Source organism: Epinephelus fuscoguttatus, linkage group LG5, assembly GCF_011397635.1.
Source record: "Epinephelus fuscoguttatus linkage group LG5, E.fuscoguttatus.final_Chr_v1".
Lineage (NCBI taxonomy): Eukaryota > Metazoa > Chordata > Actinopteri > Perciformes > Serranidae > Epinephelus > Epinephelus fuscoguttatus.
Genome location: NC_064756.1, coordinates 16,237,823 through 16,260,667, shown reverse-complemented (window position 1 = coordinate 16,260,667; position 22,845 = coordinate 16,237,823). Strand labels below are relative to the sequence as shown.

General features: G+C 40.4%; 1 protein-coding gene across 2 annotated transcripts in view; it reads right to left on the bottom strand.

Moving 5' to 3' along the window:
- mmp28 (matrix metallopeptidase 28) overlaps positions 1 to 22,845 on the bottom strand; it is a 34,644-nt gene that overhangs the window by 5,364 nt on the left and 6,435 nt on the right. Inside the window, exons 3-6 of one of the 2 annotated variants that reach the window (XM_049576084.1) lie at positions 22,556 to 22,746; positions 12,670 to 12,891; positions 10,785 to 11,030; positions 4,341 to 4,490 (exon numbers count right to left, since the gene is read on the bottom strand). In XM_049576084.1, coding sequence (XP_049432041.1) covers positions 4,341 to 4,490; positions 10,785 to 11,030; positions 12,670 to 12,891; positions 22,556 to 22,746 — 809 coding nt within the window. The remainder of the gene's footprint in view (positions 1 to 4,340; positions 4,491 to 10,784; positions 11,031 to 12,669; positions 12,892 to 22,555; positions 22,747 to 22,845) is intronic. The other variant, XM_049576085.1, reaches the window with a different exon arrangement.

Genomic DNA, 22,845 nt, shown 5'->3' with positions numbered 1-22,845 from the left:
CTTTTTCATGATTGTGTCGACATAATATACTATCAATTTTTTCATGATTTTGGACGACATGCTATACTATGACTTTTTTCATAATTGTGGACGACATGCTATACTATGACTTTTTTCATAATTGTGGACGACATGCTATACTATGACTTTTTTCATGATTTTGGACGACATGCTATACTATGACTTTTTTCCATAATTTTGGACGACATGCTATACTATGACTTTTTCCATAATTTTGGACGACATACTATACTATGACTTTTTTCATAATTGTGGACGACATGCTATACTATGACTTTTTTTTATAATTTTGGATGACATGCTATACTATGACTTTTTTCATGATTGTAGTGACATACTATACTATGACTTTTTTCATGATTTTGGACGACATGCTATACTATGACTTTTTTCATAATTGTGGACGACATGCTATACTATGACTTTTTCATAATTGTGGACATTCTTTACTATGAATTTCTTCATAATTTTGGACGACATGCTATACTATGATGTTTTTCCATAATTTTGGACGACATGCTATACTATGACTTTTTCCATAATTTTGGACGACATACTATACTATGACTTTTTTCATGATTTTAGAGGACATGCTATACTATGACTTTTTTCATGATTGTGGACGACATACTATACTATGACTTTTTTCATGATTGTGGACGACATACTATACTATGACTTTTTTTCCATAATTTTGGACGACATGCTATACTATGACTTTTTTCATGATTGTGGACGACATGCTATACTATGACTTTTTTTCCATAATTTTGGACGACATGCTAGACTATGACTTTTTTCATGATTTTGGACGACATGCTATACTATGACTTTTTTCCATAATTTTGGACGACATGCTATACTATGACTTTTTCCATAATTTTGGACGACATACTATACTATGACTTTTTTCATAATTTTGGACGACATGCTATACTATGACTTTTTTCCATAACTTTGGACGACATGCTATACTGTGACTTTTTTCATGATTGTGGTCGACATACTATACTATGACTTTTTTCATGATTTTGGACGACATGCTATACTATGACTTTTTTCATAATTGTGGACGACATGCTATACTATGACTTTTTTCATAATTGTGGACGACATACTATACTATGACTTTTTTCCATAATTTTGGACGACATGCTATACTATGATGTTTTTCCATAATTTTGGACGACATGCTATACTATGACTTTTTCCATAATTTTGGACGACATACTATACTATGACTTTTTTCATGATTTTAGAGGACATGCTATACTATGACTTTTTTCATGATTGTGGACGACATACTATACTATGACTTTTTTCATGATTGTGGTCGACATACTATACTATGACTTTTTTTCCATAATTTTGGACGACATGCTATACTATGACTTTTTTCATGATTGTGGACGACATGCTATACTATGACTTTTTTCATGATTGTGGACGACATACTATACTATGACTTTTTTTCATGATTGTGGACGACATGCTATACTATGACTTTTTTTGATAATTTTGGACGACATGCTATACTATGACTTTTTTTTAAATAATTTTGGACGACATGCTATACTATGACTTTTTCATGATTTTGGACGACATACTATACTATGACTTTTTTCATGATTTTGGACGACATGCTATACTATGACTTTTTTCATAATTGTGGACGACATGCTATACTATGACTTTTTTTTATAATTTTGGATGACATGCTATACTATGACTTTTTTCATGATTGTGGTCGACATACTATACTATGACTTTTTTCATTATTTTGGAGGACATGCTATACGATGACTTTTTTCATGATTGTGGACGACATGCTATACTATGACTTTTTCCATAATTTTGGACGACATACTATACTATGACTTTTTTCATAATTGTGGACGACATGCTATACTATGACTTTTTTCATGATTGTGGTCGACATACTATACTATGACTTTTTTCATGATTTTGGACGACATGCTATACTATGATGTTTTTCCATAATTTTGGACGACATGCTATACTATGACTTTTTCCATAATTTTGGACGACATACTATACTATGACTTTTTTCATAATTGTGGACGACATGCTATACTATGACTTTTTTTTATAATTTTGGATGACATGCTATACTATGACTTTTTTCATGATTGTGGTCGACATACTATACTATGACTTTTTTCATGATTTTGGACGACATGCTATACTATGACTTTTTTCATAATTGTGGACGACATGCTATACTATGACTTTTTTCATAATTGTGGACGACATGCTATACTATGACTTTTTTCATAATTGTGGACGACATACTATACTATGACTTTTTTCCATAATTTTGGACGACATGCTATACTATGATGTTTTTCCATAATTTTGGACGACATGCTATACTATGACTTTTTCCATAATTTTGGACGACATACTATACTATGACTTTTTTCATGATTTTAGAGGACATGCTATACTATGACTTTTTTCATGATTGTGGTCGACATTCTATACTCTGACTTTTTTCATTTTTTTGTTCTACATACTATACTATTTCTTTTTTTCCATAATTTTGGACGACATGCTATACTATGACTTTTTTCATGATTGTGGACGACATGCTATACTATGACTTTTTTTCCATAATTTTGGACGACATGCTATACTATGACTTTTTTCATGATTTTGGACGACATGCTATACTATGACTTTTTTCCATAATTTTGGACGACATGCTATACTATGACTTTTTTTTATAATTTTGGACGACATGCTAGACTATGACTTTTTTCATGATTGTGGACGACATGCTATACTATGACTTTTTTTCCATAATTTTGGACGACATGCTAGACTATGACTTTTTTCATGATTTTGGACGACATGCTATACTATGACTTTTTTCCATAATTTTGGACGACATGCTATACTATGACTTTTTTCCATAACTTTGGACGACATGCTATACTGTGACTTTTTTCATGATTTTGGACGACATGCTATACTATGACTTTTTTCCATAATTTTGGACGACATGCTATACTATGACTTTTTTCCATAACTTTGGACGACATGCTATACTATGACTTTTTTCCATAATTTTGGACGACATGCTATACTATGACTTTTTTCCATAATTTTGGACGACATGCTATACTATGACTTTTTTCCATAATTTTGGACGACATGCTATACTGTGACTTTTTTCATGATTTTGGACGACATGCTATACTATGACTTTTTTCCATAATTTTGGACGACATGCTATACTATGACTTTTTTCCATAACTTTGGACGACATGCTATACTGTGACTTTTTTCATGATTTTGGACGACATGCTATACTATGACGGTTTTCATGATTTTGGACGACATGCTATGCTATGACTTTTTTTCATGATTTTGGATGACATACTATATACTATGACGTTTTTTCAAGATTTTGGACGACATACAATTTTTAATTATAAACTTTATTTCAATAGTGCTTTTCTAAACCAGATTTACTGCTTCACAATACAATACCATACAATAAAAGAAAACAAAGAAGTAAAAGAACATCATTCACAGAAAATTCAATCTAAGTATAATTCATATGCTGTATATAGAACATAATATATATAGAAAATATGTCCACACATACACATACATACGTATGGGCTTCATATACATACACACTGCACATGAACAGAATTATACATACATACACAGGCACATACATACACATACAAAATCATACACTGTTATACAAATCCCAGCCTGTACAGGTCGGTTTTAAAAGATTTTTTTCACTGAGGAACTGACTCAGCTGATTGGATGTTAAGGGATAGTTGATCCATAGCTTTGGGGCTAGCATAGTAATGATAGCATACTACACTATATGACTGACTAAAAAAAGGACTACTTGCGAAGTATTCAGTTTTACCTCAGGATTCATGCATATACCTTGTCTTAACTCAATGACTTTTCCAGGGCTTTCATGTGCATCTCAGAGTTTAATCAGTGGACAGAGTTTGCACAGGTTGCCATGGATTAATTTAAATGCAATTCTGTATACTTTATTAGTCCCCAAGGGGAAATCATAATGTGTTAGAGAGTATGAAGACAGGAAGAGATGTGGCTGAAAGCTTCGGAAAATCTGGCGAGTGAACACTTAGTGATAAACTGGTACAGAAAACAGGTACATGAAAACTTGATTCTTTTTCCTGTTTTGTTTCATTTTGATTCATTTTACTATATATTTTTCAGCTTTTTGGAGCAGCACCAGTAAGCAAAGTCATGAAAGATGTGGCTGAATGTTATATATTAATATATCCTGCAGGCCTCACCCATAGTGATGGCATCAAAGACACCCTGGCAGTACAGAGGTTGCCCTGTGCTCTGATGCCCGCTGTGAAGCTCTGTGAACTCCCACTCCTGCAGCGTGGCGTGCAAAACCTGGCCTGGCAGCCTTACGGGGCGATCACCTAATGGCTTACCTGAGGGACAAAACAAAGCAACAAAACATTGAGCTGAAAGACGCCAGACAAGGCCGTGAAAGACGGATCCACTTTCTGTCAAAATAACTTTAAGTGCTGTCTGTCCACCTGCTCTTAAATTTCCCACGAGTTATTTAGTTATATAGAGATCATTGCTATTTAAAACCCACCGTGACCAAACAAAGCTGTGAGGACAGACAGTGTGTGACTGAGGCACAGACAGACTCATTTCTCATGCAAAAGCAATTTAAGTGAATTGGACAACATGGGAACAAATGGAAAGACAAACAGTGGAGACTTCTTCTCAAACAGGACTTGGATAATGTTAACATTTAAATCGTCCTTTACAGGATGTGGCTGGGTTGATGTATACTGATGGATGACATTTTGCTGCACAGGAAATAAACAAAGGACTCTAGATAGAGCACAAACTGGAGCCTTAAGCTTAGTGAATTTTTAGCACTAAAAAAAAATCTCTTTTACTTTTGGCCTGTGCTGCCTTATGGTGCAGACTCCTGGCACGTGAGATCGAAAGAATAAAAGAAGAATCAAAGCAGGACAAAAGGAGAAAGCCTGACATACCGAAGCATAAGACGAAACGATGGTGCTTCAGACGTGATTACAGCCATTTTGTTTGCAGAGAGCTGAACAAACATTTGTGTAGGAGGTGGATAAAATCAGCTCACCCAAGAACAGGAGGAAGACGGCAAGAAAAAGAGATATACACACACACAGCACAGTGGATAACAGAAGGACAGCTGCATGCGTGTGTGAGTGTGGGCAGTGTTATAAGATAAGAGCTGGATGTCTGACTTTACTCAAACACAAAACTTTATGATGTTTACATTCACCAGTGGAGGAAGACGATTTCAGATATTTTGCTTTGGCAGAAATATCACAATGTAAAAAAGGCCTGCGTTCTGAATTTTACTTAAGTGACTGAGTATTACAAGCAAAATGTACAGTATTAAAAGCACGAATAATGCAGAATGATGCTTTTCATATTCTTGTGAAGATTATTCTTTTGCATTAACATGCTGAGTATTACCCTTTCAGGCACGTCCAAAATAAAATATAATGTGTGCAACACAATATTCTGTGTAAAAAAAAAAAAACTAGCCTGTTTCCCATTGGTGGAGTTTATTTACATATTATTCATATCTGTTGTTCTTTGTTATGACTGTTCACGAGAGGTGGAGTACACTGCGACAAAACAAATTTGTTGTCTCTCCCTTGCAATCACCTCAAGTCCCGTGGTGATCCAGCCTTTGTGGCCGTAGCACCTAAATTGTTTGCTGACTCTGTGGTTTCTTTTGAAAGCCAGCTAAATATGCATCAGTTTAGACGGGCGTTTGGGTAACTTGTATGCACCAGAGCTGTATTTTCTTCATATGTACGTATTGTTGTGTATTGTGAATTTGTGTGTGTGTGTGTGTGTGTGTGTGTGTGAAGACTTAAGTACACATTTAAGGCACTTGTACTTTACTTCATGCCACTTTATTTTTCCAGTTCACTACATTATAGTGGTAAATGTACTTTTGAGTACAGCATCTGCCTTAATCCATCAGTAATTATAATATATTTCACACAGTAACACTCAGAGAGGCCATTTTGAGGCATCCTTTAAGTGTATTTTGCTTAATACGTCATAACAATAACATGACATTTTCAATGCAGGACTGTTATTTGTAACTGAGTATTTCTACATTGTGATGTAATACATACCGCACATAATACACCGTCTTATGAGTCAGATTTATTTAATATAAGATTTGTCAAGGGATTTCAAGCAATCAGAGGAGCTCTGGAGACTGACATATTTCAGCTGCCTCGCATCTGCTTTTCATCAGATCTCAATGCCAACGTGAGGAATGGTTCACACACACACACACACACACACACACACACACACACACACACACACACACACACACACACACAAACATTCAACATTCACATACTGCCTACAGCTCATGTCTGTAAGCAGATGTAGCATTTTCACAGCGCCTGCAGTCCTGTCAGTTACAGTTTGCGTCCACGTCTGTCTTTGTAGCTGTCTGACATTTACGTGAGACATCTGCAGTCTGCAGAAATTACTACCACAGGATGGAAATCAGGTTGATAAGCAAACATGTAAAAAGCATGTTGCTAAACTCCATCTGAGAAACTAAAGAACCATGAATACATTTGTGAAGCAAAATAAAAAAGTCAGAGTGCACTGTCGTGGCGCCAACATTTCAGTGTTGATGAAAAACACAAACAGCTCAATGAGCAACTAAAATCTAATCATCTGTTCTAACTGCTGCTCATTAGCAGCTATTAATTCAATGGTAGTATCTGCAGTCACATAATAAATCAAAGTGGCATCAGGGTGCTGCTCTTATCGAGTATAACTGAGCCTAAAATGTGTGTCTGTGGCAGCGGAGTGGTCAGTTGCTGTTTTCTTTTTTAACGCAGAGCGAATAAGGGAGGCCCTGAGGAGACCAGGCTGGCAGATACCATTTTAGGAAGCTGAGGCCAGAAAATCTCCAGAGGCAGAGCAGATGGGACTCCTCGTATATTAAACAGAAAAAGAGGAATCTGGACGGCAGCCTGCCTGCGAGCTCGTGTTGAGCTGAATCTCAAGTTCAGAGCTGAATTATCCAAATTACTGTGAGACTATCCTGAAGCAAGCATTCCTGCGGCATGCTGCATCTTCACCAGCCCTTTGCAGCTGCCTCACACCTCATTTCAAAATGAAAGCAGGGAAATCACTTGATGCACTATTTGCATCTTGTACATTCAGAGCACCCAGAGGAGGTCAAGTCCTTGAAGGAGCTACTTTAAAGATGTTCTTTTGCAGCTGCTGCAGTGAAATCAGTATCATAGCAGCGCAGAAAACACAAGCAACAGGAGAACTCTGCACATGTGGAAACCTGCCTTAAAAATGCCAGGAGGGACAACACACTCTCGGTAAACAGAAACTATTATATTTGTCATGCACAAAGACGTGTGATGATCTCACACTCTGCAACAACACCAGCAATCTATCACAACAGAGCCAACAAAACACACAGGTAAACACTGTGTGAGAGGCTGGATAATAATGACACACAAACACGTCTCTGAGTGTGTGTATCTGTGTGTTGTGTCAGTGTGTGTATGTGTGTGTTTCAGGGCAGGGTGGTATTTTGACGTTCGCACCACCTCTGCTGCCCTCAGTCTATTTTCCCAGCAGCTGAGAGGCCACAGAGCTGGAACTGAGAGAGCAGACTGCTCACTGCAACTGGAGACAGGAAGAACTTAACTCTTTGTTTTCAAGATGTGATGTTTTATTGTGTTTGCCAAGAATACAAATTGAAGTGACTGAAAAAAGCTGTCTGTTCTGTCTCTCTGTTCTGCAAATGAAGCCTTTCAGTGATCTCTTCCATGAATAATGCTGCCATGGACTTAAATCACACGCGAGCTTTGTTAGGTGTATGCATTCAGTAGGCTATATCTTCAGTAGCTAGCTAGCTAACCCTACACTTTTCAGGGTTTGATTTTGGTTTTGGAACAGGGAAGAAACGTATATCTTTTTCCAACCTCTCCAGGTAACGAGTGTCATTAATACACGACGTGCTCCAGGCACAACATTTAGCTCCAAATCCACAAAACCAGCCTGAAAATGAAGAAAATCGAAACGACTGCATCAGAGTCAATGGAGCACAGCTGTGTTGTTGTCTGACCAGGGTCTGAGCCAGTCTGATGCTCCGTTATGATTGGCCAGTCTGCGTCCAAGGGCGGGACTTTGGTCCCGTTTATACGACAACGATTTCAACTGAAAACGGTAAACTTCAGTTGTATTTTGGCCGATCGTTTACACGACAGCGGCGTTTTGGGTGCCTGAAAACGCAACATTTTGAAAACGGGTTCCAGAGTTTTGGAAACGGCACTGTCTCCATTGTCATGTAAACTCGCAATATGCAGTTCCTCTGAAAACGGAGACTTTTTTGCACATGCGCATTACACTTCCAGTCGCTAGGCATGCGCGAAAAGTCGACCATCACAACAACAATGGTGGACTCCCGAACTTTGCTTGTGCTGCTCAGCCTATTGAATTTATCAACGCTTCCCCGTCATAGTGTTGATTTACTGTAGCAACTTCACCTCGTCATCCATCCAGACAAACGTTCGTGCGGTTGCCATTTTGTTTATTTATACATCGCCACTCTGTAGAAGGAAGCGTATGCGTCACACTGCCAACTACTGGCCTGGCATGTATACTGCAGTGTTTTTGGTCATTTTTGTGGATCCACGGTGATTGTTATCAAAACATTGTCGTCTAAACGCAGAATTTTTTTCAACTTTTTTCAAACGATTCTGTTTTCAGTGGATCATTTTCGTGTAAACATGGCCTTAGCGAAGGGTCAATTGTGCCAAAGAGACACTACTTGGATACTATTAGGAAGATAGTGCTAACTGTTCCAGGTTTCAAAGAAATCCCTGCAGCATTTACTGCTCTACTCATTCTCATTCTGTGTTTGCAGCTGGTGGCCTTCAGACGGGCTCTCTGGCCTTTTCACAGCTCAGTGCCACCACTCATGATTTAATGGGCGGCAGAGTAAAAACTGTGTTTCCTCAAAGACAGGTCTGGTTTTATGAGTCAGTAATTCATGTAAATATTCCATCTATTACAGTAAGAGTTCATTCTAAAGTGCAGCCTCATTTCACCATCATTAACTCAGCCGTCCTGAGGCCAGACAGTGAGACATTTATCATCTGTCCACTAAAGGTTTTTTTACCCCGACCACTCAGACTTTAAACCTGAGGAAAAAGTGGTAAAAATAACTCTGTGTCCAGTGAAGGTGTGATGTTTAGCGTTTCTCCTGACCTTAGGACCACACACTTTCCACTCCACAGAGAAACATTCCCCTTGAGTCGCTGTTAAGCTTCATGAGGTATCTTAGAAATGTTTGAATCAGGGACATGATTTTAAAGTTCCCCTTCAGACACATGAAGTATGTTTGCTATGATTAATATTTTAACCACTTAAAAAAAAAAAACTAAAAAAAAAAAATGCTGAAATGGGACTCCCAGATTGAGAAATTGTGGCTCTGGCCTTTGCCATGCCCAACACTGCCGCTTGCGGGTAGGTTTCGCTTCCCACTTTCTCTGCTCACACAGCACTACCAGTGCTAGGTTGACTGCTGAAAGAGCAGTGTGCATCAAGTTGGCTAGCATTAGTGAAAGAGGAAACATCACAGTGATTCATCCATATACTTGGGAGTATAGATTGGGAGTCTGTTGTGCACCAAACTCAGCGTCTAGTAGTTGTATCAGAATGGTTAGTATAGTTAGCATCTTTTAATTGTTCATGTTGTTTGTTAGCTTGTAACTGGCAGTGGCTGACAAAATATAAGTGGTTATGAATCATACAATAATATCATAAGGAAGCTCCAGGGTCCAGTTTAAATCAAAAAACTGCACATACTACTGTTTGCTGTCAAAACTTTCACTAAGCAAATGCAAACTCTGCTCTCTGTGCTGATCGTCCACTCGGTGCTGGAATTTTCAGATTTCTTTGCCAGTGTTATGTCGAAGTTTGTTCCCCCTGTTGATGTGTTTCTCGTATTAGACAAAGATTGGCTTTCTGGCTTTGTTTATCTTGATGTATATGTGGCCGACACGTTAGATAACCTTTAAAGGAAAAATTTGGTTTCCTCGCTCATGAAAATTAAACAAGACTTTGAGCGATGGGCCCTGCTGAATCTGTCTGTTGCTGCTAGAATGATCAACTGTCAAGATGAATATTTTCTGTATTTTTCATATTTATTTCAATGTGTATTAATCTGCCTCCCCCTCCCTTTTTCTGCAAAGTAGAAAGTCTTATCTTGGAATTTGTTTGGAATATAAAGACTCCTCGGTTAGGACGTCAGATTTTACAGAGGCTGAAGACATTGGATGGAATGGCGCTACCGAATATTCTCTTTTAATATTGGGCAGCAAATATAAGAAAGTTCAATTACTGGCTTTGATATGAGGATATTGAGATTCTTTCAACTTGTTATCCAGGCTAATTCTACTTATCTGGTAGCTTTGAAGGCTTTATTGTGTTCACCTCTTCTTTTGTCTACCTCTGCTAATACAACAAATGTGACTGGCTTCCTGTTTGTAGTATTGTATACTGAGCTTTACTACAGTATAGTAAAGGTCAGACATTTTAAGGAACATAAACATTAGTAAAACATTTTTTAACAATTCTTATTGACGCAGTATGAGTTTGTAACAATCCACATAAAGGATTTGCATGGCTGAATAAATCCATCGTCTCACCGTACAGCTGCTGCACTGCAATGATGTCGTCCCAGCTCAGCACCAGGCTGCGGCCGAGTTTCCTGTAGTATGGCGACATCAGGGCATGACGGACCGGGGAGTGCTCCAGTCCCAGAGTGTGTCCGATCTCATGGGCGGTCACCATGAAAAGGTTGTGTCCCTTGTGTCCATTTAGCGTCCACCTCTCCGCCATGTCGAAGTGGGCTTCCCCTCGGCGAGGCAGGAAGGCGTGAGCCAGAGTTCCTCCTGAAAGAATCAGAGACACTTTACAGTTCAACCCCTCATATCTGACTGAAATAAAGTTATATATTCACAAACACTGAGTGGTGGCTCGAGTAAGTAACTGGTCAGTTGTATAGTATTGAATTGTTTGAATAGTGTATCAGTGATATCAGTGGATAAACTGAAACTGTTATTAACACTGTAAACCAGTGGGTCAGGACCTTCACAACAGGTCGCAAGATGATAACCAACGTCAGAAACACTAATATCTTATTTCAGTCAGGAACACTTTAGTCAAAGTAAACGTTATTTCCATTTGCAGTATTATATTTGGCAGCATGGCTCTGTTCTGGGGCCTCTCTGCTTTTCCTTGGCCTATGCAGAAAGCCTCTTCCAAGCACCTACGTGAAAAGTCTTAAGGCGGAGAGAGTACACCTCTCTGCCCTTCCACGTGCAAATGCGGAAAGCCTGAGGCCGAGAGAGCAAACCTCCCTGCCCTTCCATGCGCCTACATGTAAAGCCTAAGGCAGGGAGAGCAGCAGCAAATACCCTCCAGGAACAGAACAGAGCAGCATCAGTGACAAACAGAAATGACATTGATAAGTCAGACACAACATGAAAAGGAGGAGCTGGGGTGGAGGCAGGTTGCAAAGCAGCTTGTAGAGGAAGCAGCAACAGTAGGCAGGCCAGAGCAATTTAAATAGGGCTCCCTGAATAAGATGTGCCAATTGGTTGCATAGAAAGGACTCGTGATCTATCAGCTGACTCCCTTCCATCAGTCAGCGGCTTCATCAGTTGATTGGGCTGTTTGAGATCAGCTGATGTAGCTGGGATGTGAGCTGAGCTTGACATCATGTCCTGCCTTTTCCTGTCTTATGTACATAGAGCACACAGAATAACCTTGTGCTTTACAATAAACCCTCTATTAAATTTTAAAATGAAACAGTTTGAGAAGATCACAAATACTGCTCCTGGATCAAACATGCACTCTGAGGAGGAGTTGCAGGTAGATTTAGCCTGATACTAAAAGGTCACATGCAAAAAACACTGGAGATGGGGCATCGGTGGCTTAGTGGTAGAGCAGGTGCCCCATGTACAAGGCTGTTGCTGCAGCGGCCCAGGTTCGAGTCCAGCCTGTGGCCCTTTGCTGCATGTCATCCCCTCTCTCTCTCCCCCTTTCACACTTAACTGTCCTGTCCATTAAAGGCAAAAAATGCCCAAAAAATATCTTAAAAAAAAAAAAACACTGGAGACTACTGCTCCGACTGTATCATACTGTACACTATTTCACACTTGTGGCACTAATACAATGTGTCCTGCAGGTGACCACACATCCTTAAATACACTGACCTGATTAGTTAATAAGATGTTTTTCAAATCATGTAAACTCGTGTTACTGTGTAATTCAGGTCAGTGCAGAGTGTGTATTCAAACTAATATCTTAATCTAGTTTATCCACAGTAATCCGGTTATTGTGTGTTCACATAAACAGCAGGATGTGTTTAGCTTTATTTATTCAGGAAGTTCAAGGGATGAATAACACAAACAGTCATCTCACACACACACACACACACACACACACACACACACACACACACACACACACACACTAATTAAAACTATGGATCAGGCAGATAGATTAGTGATGACTTGAATCTCAGACCTGGTCCATCAAAGGCATTGCTGGCCCCATCGTTGTGGTCTCCCTCGTAAAATGCCAGCCGGATGTCTGCAGGGCCTTCAGGGGCCTCCTGGAACACCAGGCCAGACACGTTGCTCCACAGCTGGAAGGCAGCGCACACTGCCAGCCGCACGGAGCCCAGAGGCAGGTGGCGAGGCCAGTTCACTATCTGGTAGGTCAGATGACGTTTGTACCACTTCTCTGCTGGAGAAAACACACACACACACACACACACACACACACACACACACACACACACACACAGAAAGAGGAAACAGAGATATGAGACCTGCAGGTATGAAGCTCACAATCTTATTCATCACAGACTTACAGCTGGTGCAACTGCAGATAAGCTCAGATAATCAGATGAAAAAGCTTGACAGTGTTTCAACTTCTTGGTGATAAAACAGAATGTACCATAATAATTCAGAATATATGAGTTATGAGAGCAACATATTTGAATGGCATGGGATGCTGTCTTCCCTTCCAGAGTGACAGAAGTGACCACTTTAACCTTTTTCCACCTACACCATATTCCATAAGTCTTTTCAGTTGGCTTTGTAAAAAATATTGGCTTGTGTGTCTGAGTCTGGCTCATTATTTTGTTGTTGCATGTACAGCTGCCACCATAAAATGTTTCTCTATTTGATATTTTCATTTTGCACTTGAATTACACAAGAGAACAACTGTTGTTTTACATTTGAGGAAATGTGTTTTTCCTTGTAATGCTGCCACAGACATCCATGCAAAGAAATGAGCTGTTTGTTGACAAAAATGTTGGCAAAACACAGAGCCAGGGATGTTCAAACGCAACAAATTAAAATGTATAAAAAGAACAGAAAAAATGAACAGCTAAAGCCTACAGCCTCACAGCACACTGCCACTTCTCCCACTGACAGCCTCATCTCGTCAGTTAGATTTGTGTGGTCTGAGTACAGCGCCCTGCTGTAAATACCAAGCAGCAACCTGCACAACTGAAAAGTGAAGCCAACATAGAAGTGCTAAAAACTGCAGCTCCTGAAATGGCTACTTGAGGCTGGCTCCAAGAGTGAGTCAATCTCCATAGACACCCATGATAAAATGCCCAACTTTACAGCAGAAAAAAGACTGTAAGTTATGCATGATTAGGGGCGTGGTCACTGAGTAACAGGCTGTCTGTGAGGCGTCACCACAGTCTATGGTCCCATTTATACGACAACGATTTCAACTCAAAATGTTAGTTGTGTTTTGGCCAAACGACAGCGGCGTTTTGGGTGCCTGAAAATACAACGTTTTGAAAACGGGTTCCAGAGTGCAAGTTTTTGGAAACGGCACCGTCTCCATTGTCATGTAAACTCGCAATATGCAGTTCCTCTAAAAACGGAGACTTTTCGCACATGCGTATTACGCTTCCAGTCACTAGGCATGCGCAAGAAAGTCGACCATCACGACAACAATGGCAGACTCCCAAGCTCTGCTTGTGCTGCTCACCCTACTGAATTTATCAACACTTTCCCATAATAGTGTAGATTTACTGTAGCAACTCCACCTCGTCGTCTGTCCAGACAAATGTTCTGTAGAAGGAAGCGTATGCGTCACACTGCCAACTACTGGCCTGGCATGTATACTGCGCCGTTTTTGGTCATTTTTGCGGATCCGTGTGCACGGCGATTGTTATCAAAACGTTGTCGTCAAAGCGCGGAACTTTTTTCAAAATGAAAATGAGAAATGATTCTGTTTTCAGTGGATAATTTTCGTGTAAACATGGCCTATGAGTCATGAGTCAGCCCTCACTCCTCCACAGTGCCACCCTCTTGTCCAAATGTGGTCACTTCTTGCTCCAAAAATCCAACATGGCATTGGCCAAAATGCCAAACTTGAAGCTTCAAAACCTGCCTCCAGGAACTCAGCCTTGCATTTTCCCCATAGACTACCATTATAAAAGAGATATCTCTAAAACTGTCAACAGGACACCTCAAAATGCAAACAAGGTACATTATACCTCCTTCTATCATGATTTCTTGTATTCCCATTGAGGTTTTATATTTGTAAAACTTTCCTGGAGCTGAGAAAAAGTGATTAAAGTGAACCTGGACGCTCAAAACCTTTTTTGCCATATGGTTCAGGCAAGGTGCTATCTTGCCATCCAGTATGTTCAAAACAGGAATCCTCAAGCTATAGTTGATGTCACGGTGGCTATGTAGTCCCTAATGAATGCACAATTTACTCATGCTTGAAGGATGCTAAAATCTACAGTGGCCAACTTAGTCCATGAGCCAAGGGCCAGTTGTGCCAATTTGGAGGGACCATTTCTCAGAGCGATTTTTTTTTTAAAGTTTACGTCCATAGTGTTGGACAATGCATGATAGTATTGCAGCAATGGTATCTTTCTATGTGCTATCACTCCTTTTTCCATCTCATTATTGTTATCAAGATTCATATCCTGCACTATATCGCTGTTTTGGGATTATTGGAGCTGTTTTTAATGAAAGTATATATTCTTGGCCTGTTTTTAAAAATGTTTAAAAATTCCTGTTACTGAGAAGCATCTGCCAAACTCCTTCATACACTGAGACGAGATAATCTGGCTGTTTTCTGTCTGTTTGTATACAAACATGTTTGAAATCATGTCTGCATATTTCTACTGGTTTTGTTATTGACATATAATGCGGTTTTGGAAAAGGTTTCATAAACAGTTTATATGATTATTACCTACTGGGGTAGCTACATATTTACATCTTGCAAATCTGTATCATGAATCTGATGCCAGATATCCCATGTTCAGCTGGGATGTTTTGAAGTAGAACCTCTCTACATCCAAAATGATAGGATGTTAACCACATTAGCTCACAGCTGAGTAAACTAACAAGCACTCTGAGTACACGCTTGACTAAACAATTTACTTAAACGTGTGTCTGTGGTTTCTCAGCTTAGACGTAATTACATGTGTCGCAAACTTCAGAATCTCACATTTGTTCAGAGACAGAAGGAAATTCAGCTGCTCTTTAATTTACTAAATGCTAATCTCTTCGTATGTATGTAGGATTAGTCATCGCAGCAATCTGGAGACAAAGCAAATACATACAAGCTCTCATCCGTGCAGCACACGTTCACGACGGGCAGGAGGAGAGGGCGCCTCGCAGGAAACAATCATTGGAGAGGCTGGACTGTGTAAGAGTGGACAGAGCTGCTGGAAGAGTCGCTGAACACATTTTAAACAAGGAGAAGAATTACAAGACGTAGAGTCGACTGAAAATCATCCACATTTTTATATTTGATGGACTTCTGGTGAATATTCGAATAGAAGATGATTGCTCTTTTGTTCCATTACACCTGGGCAAATAAACTTAAAATGCGGGATGAATATCTCTTAATAATATTTTTATTTTAAGTAATTAATCAATAATTTAAATGGAAATGGGCACATACACACCCTCTAACAAAGGACAACTGGACTGCAACTGTCAGTGAAATTAACTGTGCAGACAAACTGATCTTTACACTAAGATAAACTTTATTTTTATTTATAGTTCGAACCAAAATGAGTACTACATGGGCAGCAGAGTACTTGTACAGGAACAGGGTCTATCTATAATCATTTTTCCAGTATTTTACATGTCGTTTATATCATAACTAGTCCATACCCACTGGTAGCTTTGTCACCTTCTACCTATGCCAGTCCTCAATGCCTATGTGCAGTTTCACATAGATTGACCACGTCAGTGAGTAGAAAAATGTGGGACAGACAGAATGACTGACTGACAGAATGACACACTGAGAGTTTCCGTGATTATGTACAGCATACCATACCATGACTTAGTCATACCAAAAATTAGAAAAAACAAACAAACATTGGGCCACAGGGGGAGTCACAGCAATCGGTCGCATTTTAGACATTTTTAAGCATTTTTCTGTTGTTATAGCGCCACCCAGTTGACAATTACAGTTAAATTTCTCCAGTTTTCCAACTTTTGCCAAGAGGGAACTTTAGATATTGGTCCCTAGATTATGTTCACCGAGTTTCATGCAGATTGGTCAAACTTCCTAGGAAGAGATCGATTTTAAGTGTTTTTCAAAAAATTCAAAATGGCGGAAAATCTATATAACCGGAAGTTATGGGTTCTTGAGGCAAATTTGTTCCTCATGACGAGAGGCATCTCTGCGCAAAGTTTCATGTCTCTACGACATACGGGGCATGGGATATGCCCATTCAAAGTTTGCAATTTCAATCGGTTGCTATAGCGCCCCCCTTTGGCCAATTGATGTAATATTGCTTCATTCACATCCTCCCATGACCCTCTACCACTGTGCCAAATTTCACATGGATTGACCAAGTCAGTGAGGAGAAAAACGTGGAACAGAGACACAGACAGAGTTTTCTTCATTATATAGTAAGATTTCCAGGTTTTAAACACATCTGACATGCAGAAAAAAAGATGAGGTGGTAATAACTCTAGCAAAGGGCACAGCCTTTTAAAAGTACTTGTACTTGTGTTGGTTAGAGGGCTCAAGAGGGTGAGAATCAAATAGCTAATGCACTTAAGACAACATGTCTAAGAGCTTTACACATTTACACATACTTTCAGATTTGAGGCTCAGCTAGAAAGTGGCAAGATCGCTCAAGCACACTTGCAGTTGTCAAAATATTTAAAGTTGCGGTCGATGTATGTTTGCCCCGACGCGGAGGCCAAATGTGAGTGGGAGGTCTGCACATACGCCTGTACTGCACACTTCTGCGAAGGACATGGAGGGCTGAGGCACACAGGTTTGAGACCGTAGAGCTTTGAGTTATTTGGATGCTGTTTGTGCGCAGTGAAATGATACACAGCAGAGAGTCATGTGAAAGATGAGAGAGATAAACAAGAGATATGCACTACATACTGTGAACCGCCATGAGACCTCAATAGCACCCTGGAGAAAAGAAAATATCTGGATATCTGGAGCCATTAAGACATGGGTCTGGCAATGACATCAGTGTGTGTAAACACACAAACAGAATTTGTGCTTCAGAAATACTTCAGAAATACTTTGAAATACTTTGTGCTTCAGAAATACCTCAACGCTAATCATGAGAGCTATGTAAACTTTAACCTTAGCATTTAATGGAGGCAGCAGGGCCTCGAACACCACAGCTGTACGGGAGTGAATAAGAGTCAGACCTTTGATTTAGATTCGTTTGAGGGAGAAAAAAAGATACAAGTAGGTAAGAATTCAACCTCAGGAGTAACGTCGCTGCTGTTACAACCTGAATTCTGCTTTAAAAGTCTGATTTTAATTCACAGTTTAATATCTGGAACATTAAAGTCAGTGGAACACTTGAACCCACTCCAGCATCATGTTTCATTCCCAGATGAACTACACGCTTGTTGCCACATGATGTGTGCAAATCTGTACTCTGAGCAGAGCTCCGGCGCCTTCCCTCCATCCCAGACCGCCGCAGAGTAAGAGGTCCCAGAGGACAGCAGGAGAAGCCAGGAAGTCAGATACACAAGACATTCCCCGACTTCCCTTATGGAAGCAATTATCATGATGCCCTCTATAGCAGCAGTGTGGGGAGGGTGGGTTATCACATGCATTAGGAAGTGACTGAGATCATTTGATAGCCAGAGTTATTGTTTGTGGAGGTGCAGAGAGATTTTGTTTGTTAGTGATGTCAACTAAACACTAATGTCGGCGTGCTAACATGCTCACAGTGACAATGCTAGTGAGCTCCAATCTGTGTACGCGCTGAAATAATGTAAATTACAATAAGTGATGAAGTTGTAAAATGGCAATAAAGTGTTAAACAGTTTCCAGGGAAGGACAAACATAGATCCACACCTCTGAAATACACACACACACACACACACACACACCTATCGCACCTCTAGCTCTTATCTTGGACAAGGGTGGTGGAATGTCAGCTCTGTAAATATCAGCGTGAACGACCACTGGATTCCACCACATGTCAAGGTTTGTTTTCAGTTTCCAGGAAGCTCACAGAGGCAGCCATGTTCACACAAAACAATATCACATCACACCACAGCTGAGAGTGAATAAACAGGCTGCAACATCTGCATGTTACTGGTGTCCGCAGGCTGTGATTAGCAGTCAGTGTCAGCCGTCAAGGACAAGCAACGCGAAGAGACAAGCGTTACATTTAAATCATGGATGGGGTCTACAGTCTGTGTTTGAAGGATATATCCAGGATGTCAAACTGACTCAGCAGCAACAACAGGTTAAAAAGACAAAGATAGTTAGAAGCTAAAGCCGAACTATAGGCTACAGATCACAGTGTAAAAGTGAACCACCGCATCACTGCTGATCGCCACAGAAGACAATGAATATAAAGGGAAACTTTGCTGATATTGAACCAGCTGTGTGGCATCACAGTGTGTGCAGATGAACGCTGTTGGGATTAACCCTGTACTGCTGTCAGCACCCAGACCTCCGCTGCCAGATGGGCAGGGATCTCGTTCATCTGCGCACACTGTGATGACACAGAGCTGGTTGAATATCAGCAAATCCACAAAACCAGACTGAAAATGAAGGAAATCTGAAACGACTGCATTAGAGTCAATGGAGCACAGCTGTGCTGTTGTCTGACCCTGGACAGTCGGGACTTAGTGAAGGGCTAATTCATCCTGAGGAGGATATCAATGTCTGTACCAAAATTCACTGAATTCATCCAGTTATTGTCAAAACATTTCCCACACAACAGTAAATGTGAACTGAGTGGTGCTAAAGGAAAAGTCAGGGATCGTTAAATTCAGGAGGATTCACTCTCTGGGGACAAAAAATGTTTGAACAAAACTTCTTGCCAATCCTTCCAGTAGCTGTTGAGATGTTCCAGTCCAGACAAAGTGGTGCACTGCCATGGGCTGTACACAAGTAATTCAAAGTTTACCTTACTAAGGCAGGTTTACTGGTATTTTACCAAGTCTGAATCTGTTCAAGCAACACAAAACTCTCCCAGTAAGCACTCTTCAAGTCACAGGCAGAAACATATCTGCTGCCACTGTTGGGCAAAGCAAACCACGTTTGAGTACAAGGCGGCAGCTACACCGCCTTACTACACTCACAATTAAGTCATTACATTGCTACACTACATCAGTGGATATATGAATCCAGATCTAAAAGAGGTTTGGCCTGAGGGTGTAAAAGTATCTGCCACTCAACGCTGCTCTTTGCGTAATGCTGCTGCCACCTGTCACATGAGTCACGTCTGGGTCTAAAATAATGGCAGTCAGTTGTTTTCTTCATCAAGAACAGACTGTAATCCACCCAAACACTCCGTCACTCAGCAAGATATCCACTCAGCCAGTAAGGTTTCTGGCCATTGAGGTAGTCAGCCACTCTGGCAAACAGTGTAAGCCAGCCCGTCAGTTATGGATGTGTTTACCAGAGGGAACATGTCAGGTACTGACATGAAGAGGCAGCAGCAAACATCAGCCGCTGCTGCATTCCCTGAACATTAGCCAACCTCGTCAGTGACAGGAAGGAATGCAGCGGCTTCACACACCAAGAGGCTCGAGGCACGGGTAGAAAGGGAGGGAGAGGAAAACCTGGTGCTGTCACCAGACTGCTGCTGTTCATTCACAAAAGAGATTAAAGAATGATGGCATGTAAGAGAGACAGCAAGAATAAAACAAATGGAAACTTAAAGGTCCAGTGTGGAGGATTTAGGAGGATATATTGGCAGAACTGAATATAATATAATAAGCATGTTTTCTTTAGTGTATAATCATCTGAAAATAAGAATCCTTGTGTTTTCATTGGCTTAGAATGAGCCGTATATGAATAGGGAGCAGGTCCCTGTCTACGGAGATCGCCATGTTACATTGCCATGTTTCTACAGTAGCCCAGAACAGACAAACAAAACACTGGCTCTAGACAGGGCCATTTGTGTCAGCCACTATAGTTAGCTGCCCCGCAACAAGAGTGTTGGAGAACACTGATTTTTTAACGTGAAACTGCTTTTTTTTCTGTGTTTTTACTGATTTAAATCACAGGGTCCGTTTGTTTTGGAGAAGAACAGACCTCTGCGGATAATTTACTGCTCCCAGTAAAAACCTCCTGAACAATGAACACTGAAGGAATTCTAACCGGGAGAAGTTTAGCAGGTTGAAATCTTCAATCTTCACCGCTAGCTACCATAAAATGCCCCTAAATCTTACACACTTTTCCTTTAAGTCATAAAAGATAAACATAAGGCTAAAACTGATCCAGATCCAAACACAATAACTTACTCCTGGGTCTGTGCTCTGACTCTCTACCAAATTTAATCAAAATTCAGAGCTTTGTCTTTGAGATATCCAGCTCACATCACCAAATTCCCAGATTCCATGAGCCATGTTGCTTCAACAACCTCAGCTGAAGCCCCATGCATGACAGGGTAGAATTAAAAAAAAAAATCCATTATAGTTTTAAAGATTTTGCCCTCAATATCTCCCACGTTTATATAAGAGGGGACAAATTACACCTCTCAGTAACTCTGATAGATTTTCTGTAAAGCACCTTAAGATATGAGGGGGGGACCTCAATTACCTCAGGGAATCTGCAAGAAATCTGGCAGCTGCACTCTTAACCACCGTTAAACACTTGAAATCCTGCAGTCTTTAGCCAGTTCAGATTGCAGAGATCTGCTCACCAATGAATGCATTTATTACGGTGTTTACAGCAGAAAATTAGGATAATCTCCAACAAGGGCCTCAATAATTCTTTAAAGGAATTTAGGGGAAGAAACAAACTTTACCCACCAAGCCCAAGAGATTAATGAATGTTGTTTTTCAGGCAAAATGTGGTCGGCTCGTCATGGCCTTTATTTAGCCTAAAAAAAAGTCATTAAAATTGTGTTGTGTTGGGCTTTTTACTTGTATTTGATGGGAGAGCGTTAATTGTGAAGGGGGAATGAAAGAGTGGATGACGCGCAGCAAAGGGCCACAGGCCAGAATCAAACTTATGGCGACTGCAGCAAGGACAATGCTTTTGTACATGGGATGCCTGCCCTAAACACTGAGCCACTGGGCACCCCAGTCACAGCTTTTCCAAGAATTACATATAAATACATTTATCATATATCCCACCAAGAAAAAAGTTGTTGAAAAGACAACCTTGCCAGATGCTTGGTAGAAAAGTGAAAGGTGAAAAGACGTCTTTTGGTTGTTGAAAAGGTTTCAAAAACGTCATTCCTCGAGGTCTAAGTTTGGTTTAAAGCTGAAAAATATGATTCATGTCATTAATAAAGACAACCATTTAAGGACGTCCACTGACATCCAGTTTTGTTGAAAGTAAAGTTGAAAAGACGTCAGTTTTATGTGGTTGTTACAAAGTCTTGAAAACACTTGCGACTCTAAACTGCAGTATTTGTTGAGACACAGCTTATAAAATAAAACGGAGGAGCCCAAAGAGCAACTGTGAACTGGAACTCAAGCTGCAGGATACATTGCTGTTGTTCAGAGAAGTCCTGAAAACTCCAAAATCATTTTACAATCATAGAGAAACTATCCAGTAGGTTACATGGGCTCAAACTTTCTCAACCCACAGAGGAGCATAACTCCTAATCTGGAGCTGAGGTTTTCCCTTAATAAAAATGACGCACAGGAAACATGGACTTGTATAATTGCAGCTAAAAGCAGGAACAATCCAAGCAGACGCGTGCAACGCCAGACACTCCACCAGCTTTAATTACACCCCTCAGCTCTATTTAGTGCTTCAGTTTATGGAGGAGGACCCTCCCAGTTAACTGTTGTCTTTATGACCACTCCACAACAGGACACACAAAACCTCCACTAACAAGGCACGATGAATGAGATCACAGCTTGCTCAGTTAGATCTCTGCTGCACAGAATCATACATGCTCTCTCATATAGATTCTCAAAAACAGGTATGAACATGTGACACACAATACCTTGCCCAGCAGAGCGTCTCCTGCGGTGCTGTTGTCGTCTGCTCTTTCCGGTGAAGATGGCATTTACTCTCTGAGCCCAGATCTCCTGGCTGCCCTCATCCGACACCCCACAGCGGGGCTCGGCCATCTGCCTCAGGGTGGCGCTGTCAAGTCTGCCTGTGACAGGAAGCCGGGACAACCACTGGAACTCGCTGCAGAGACAGGAAATGTTTGTGTGATGATTTTCCTGAACAGGCATTTGGCTTTTCAATCAATTTAAAATGACGTGGATACTCAGTCTCTACCCAGTC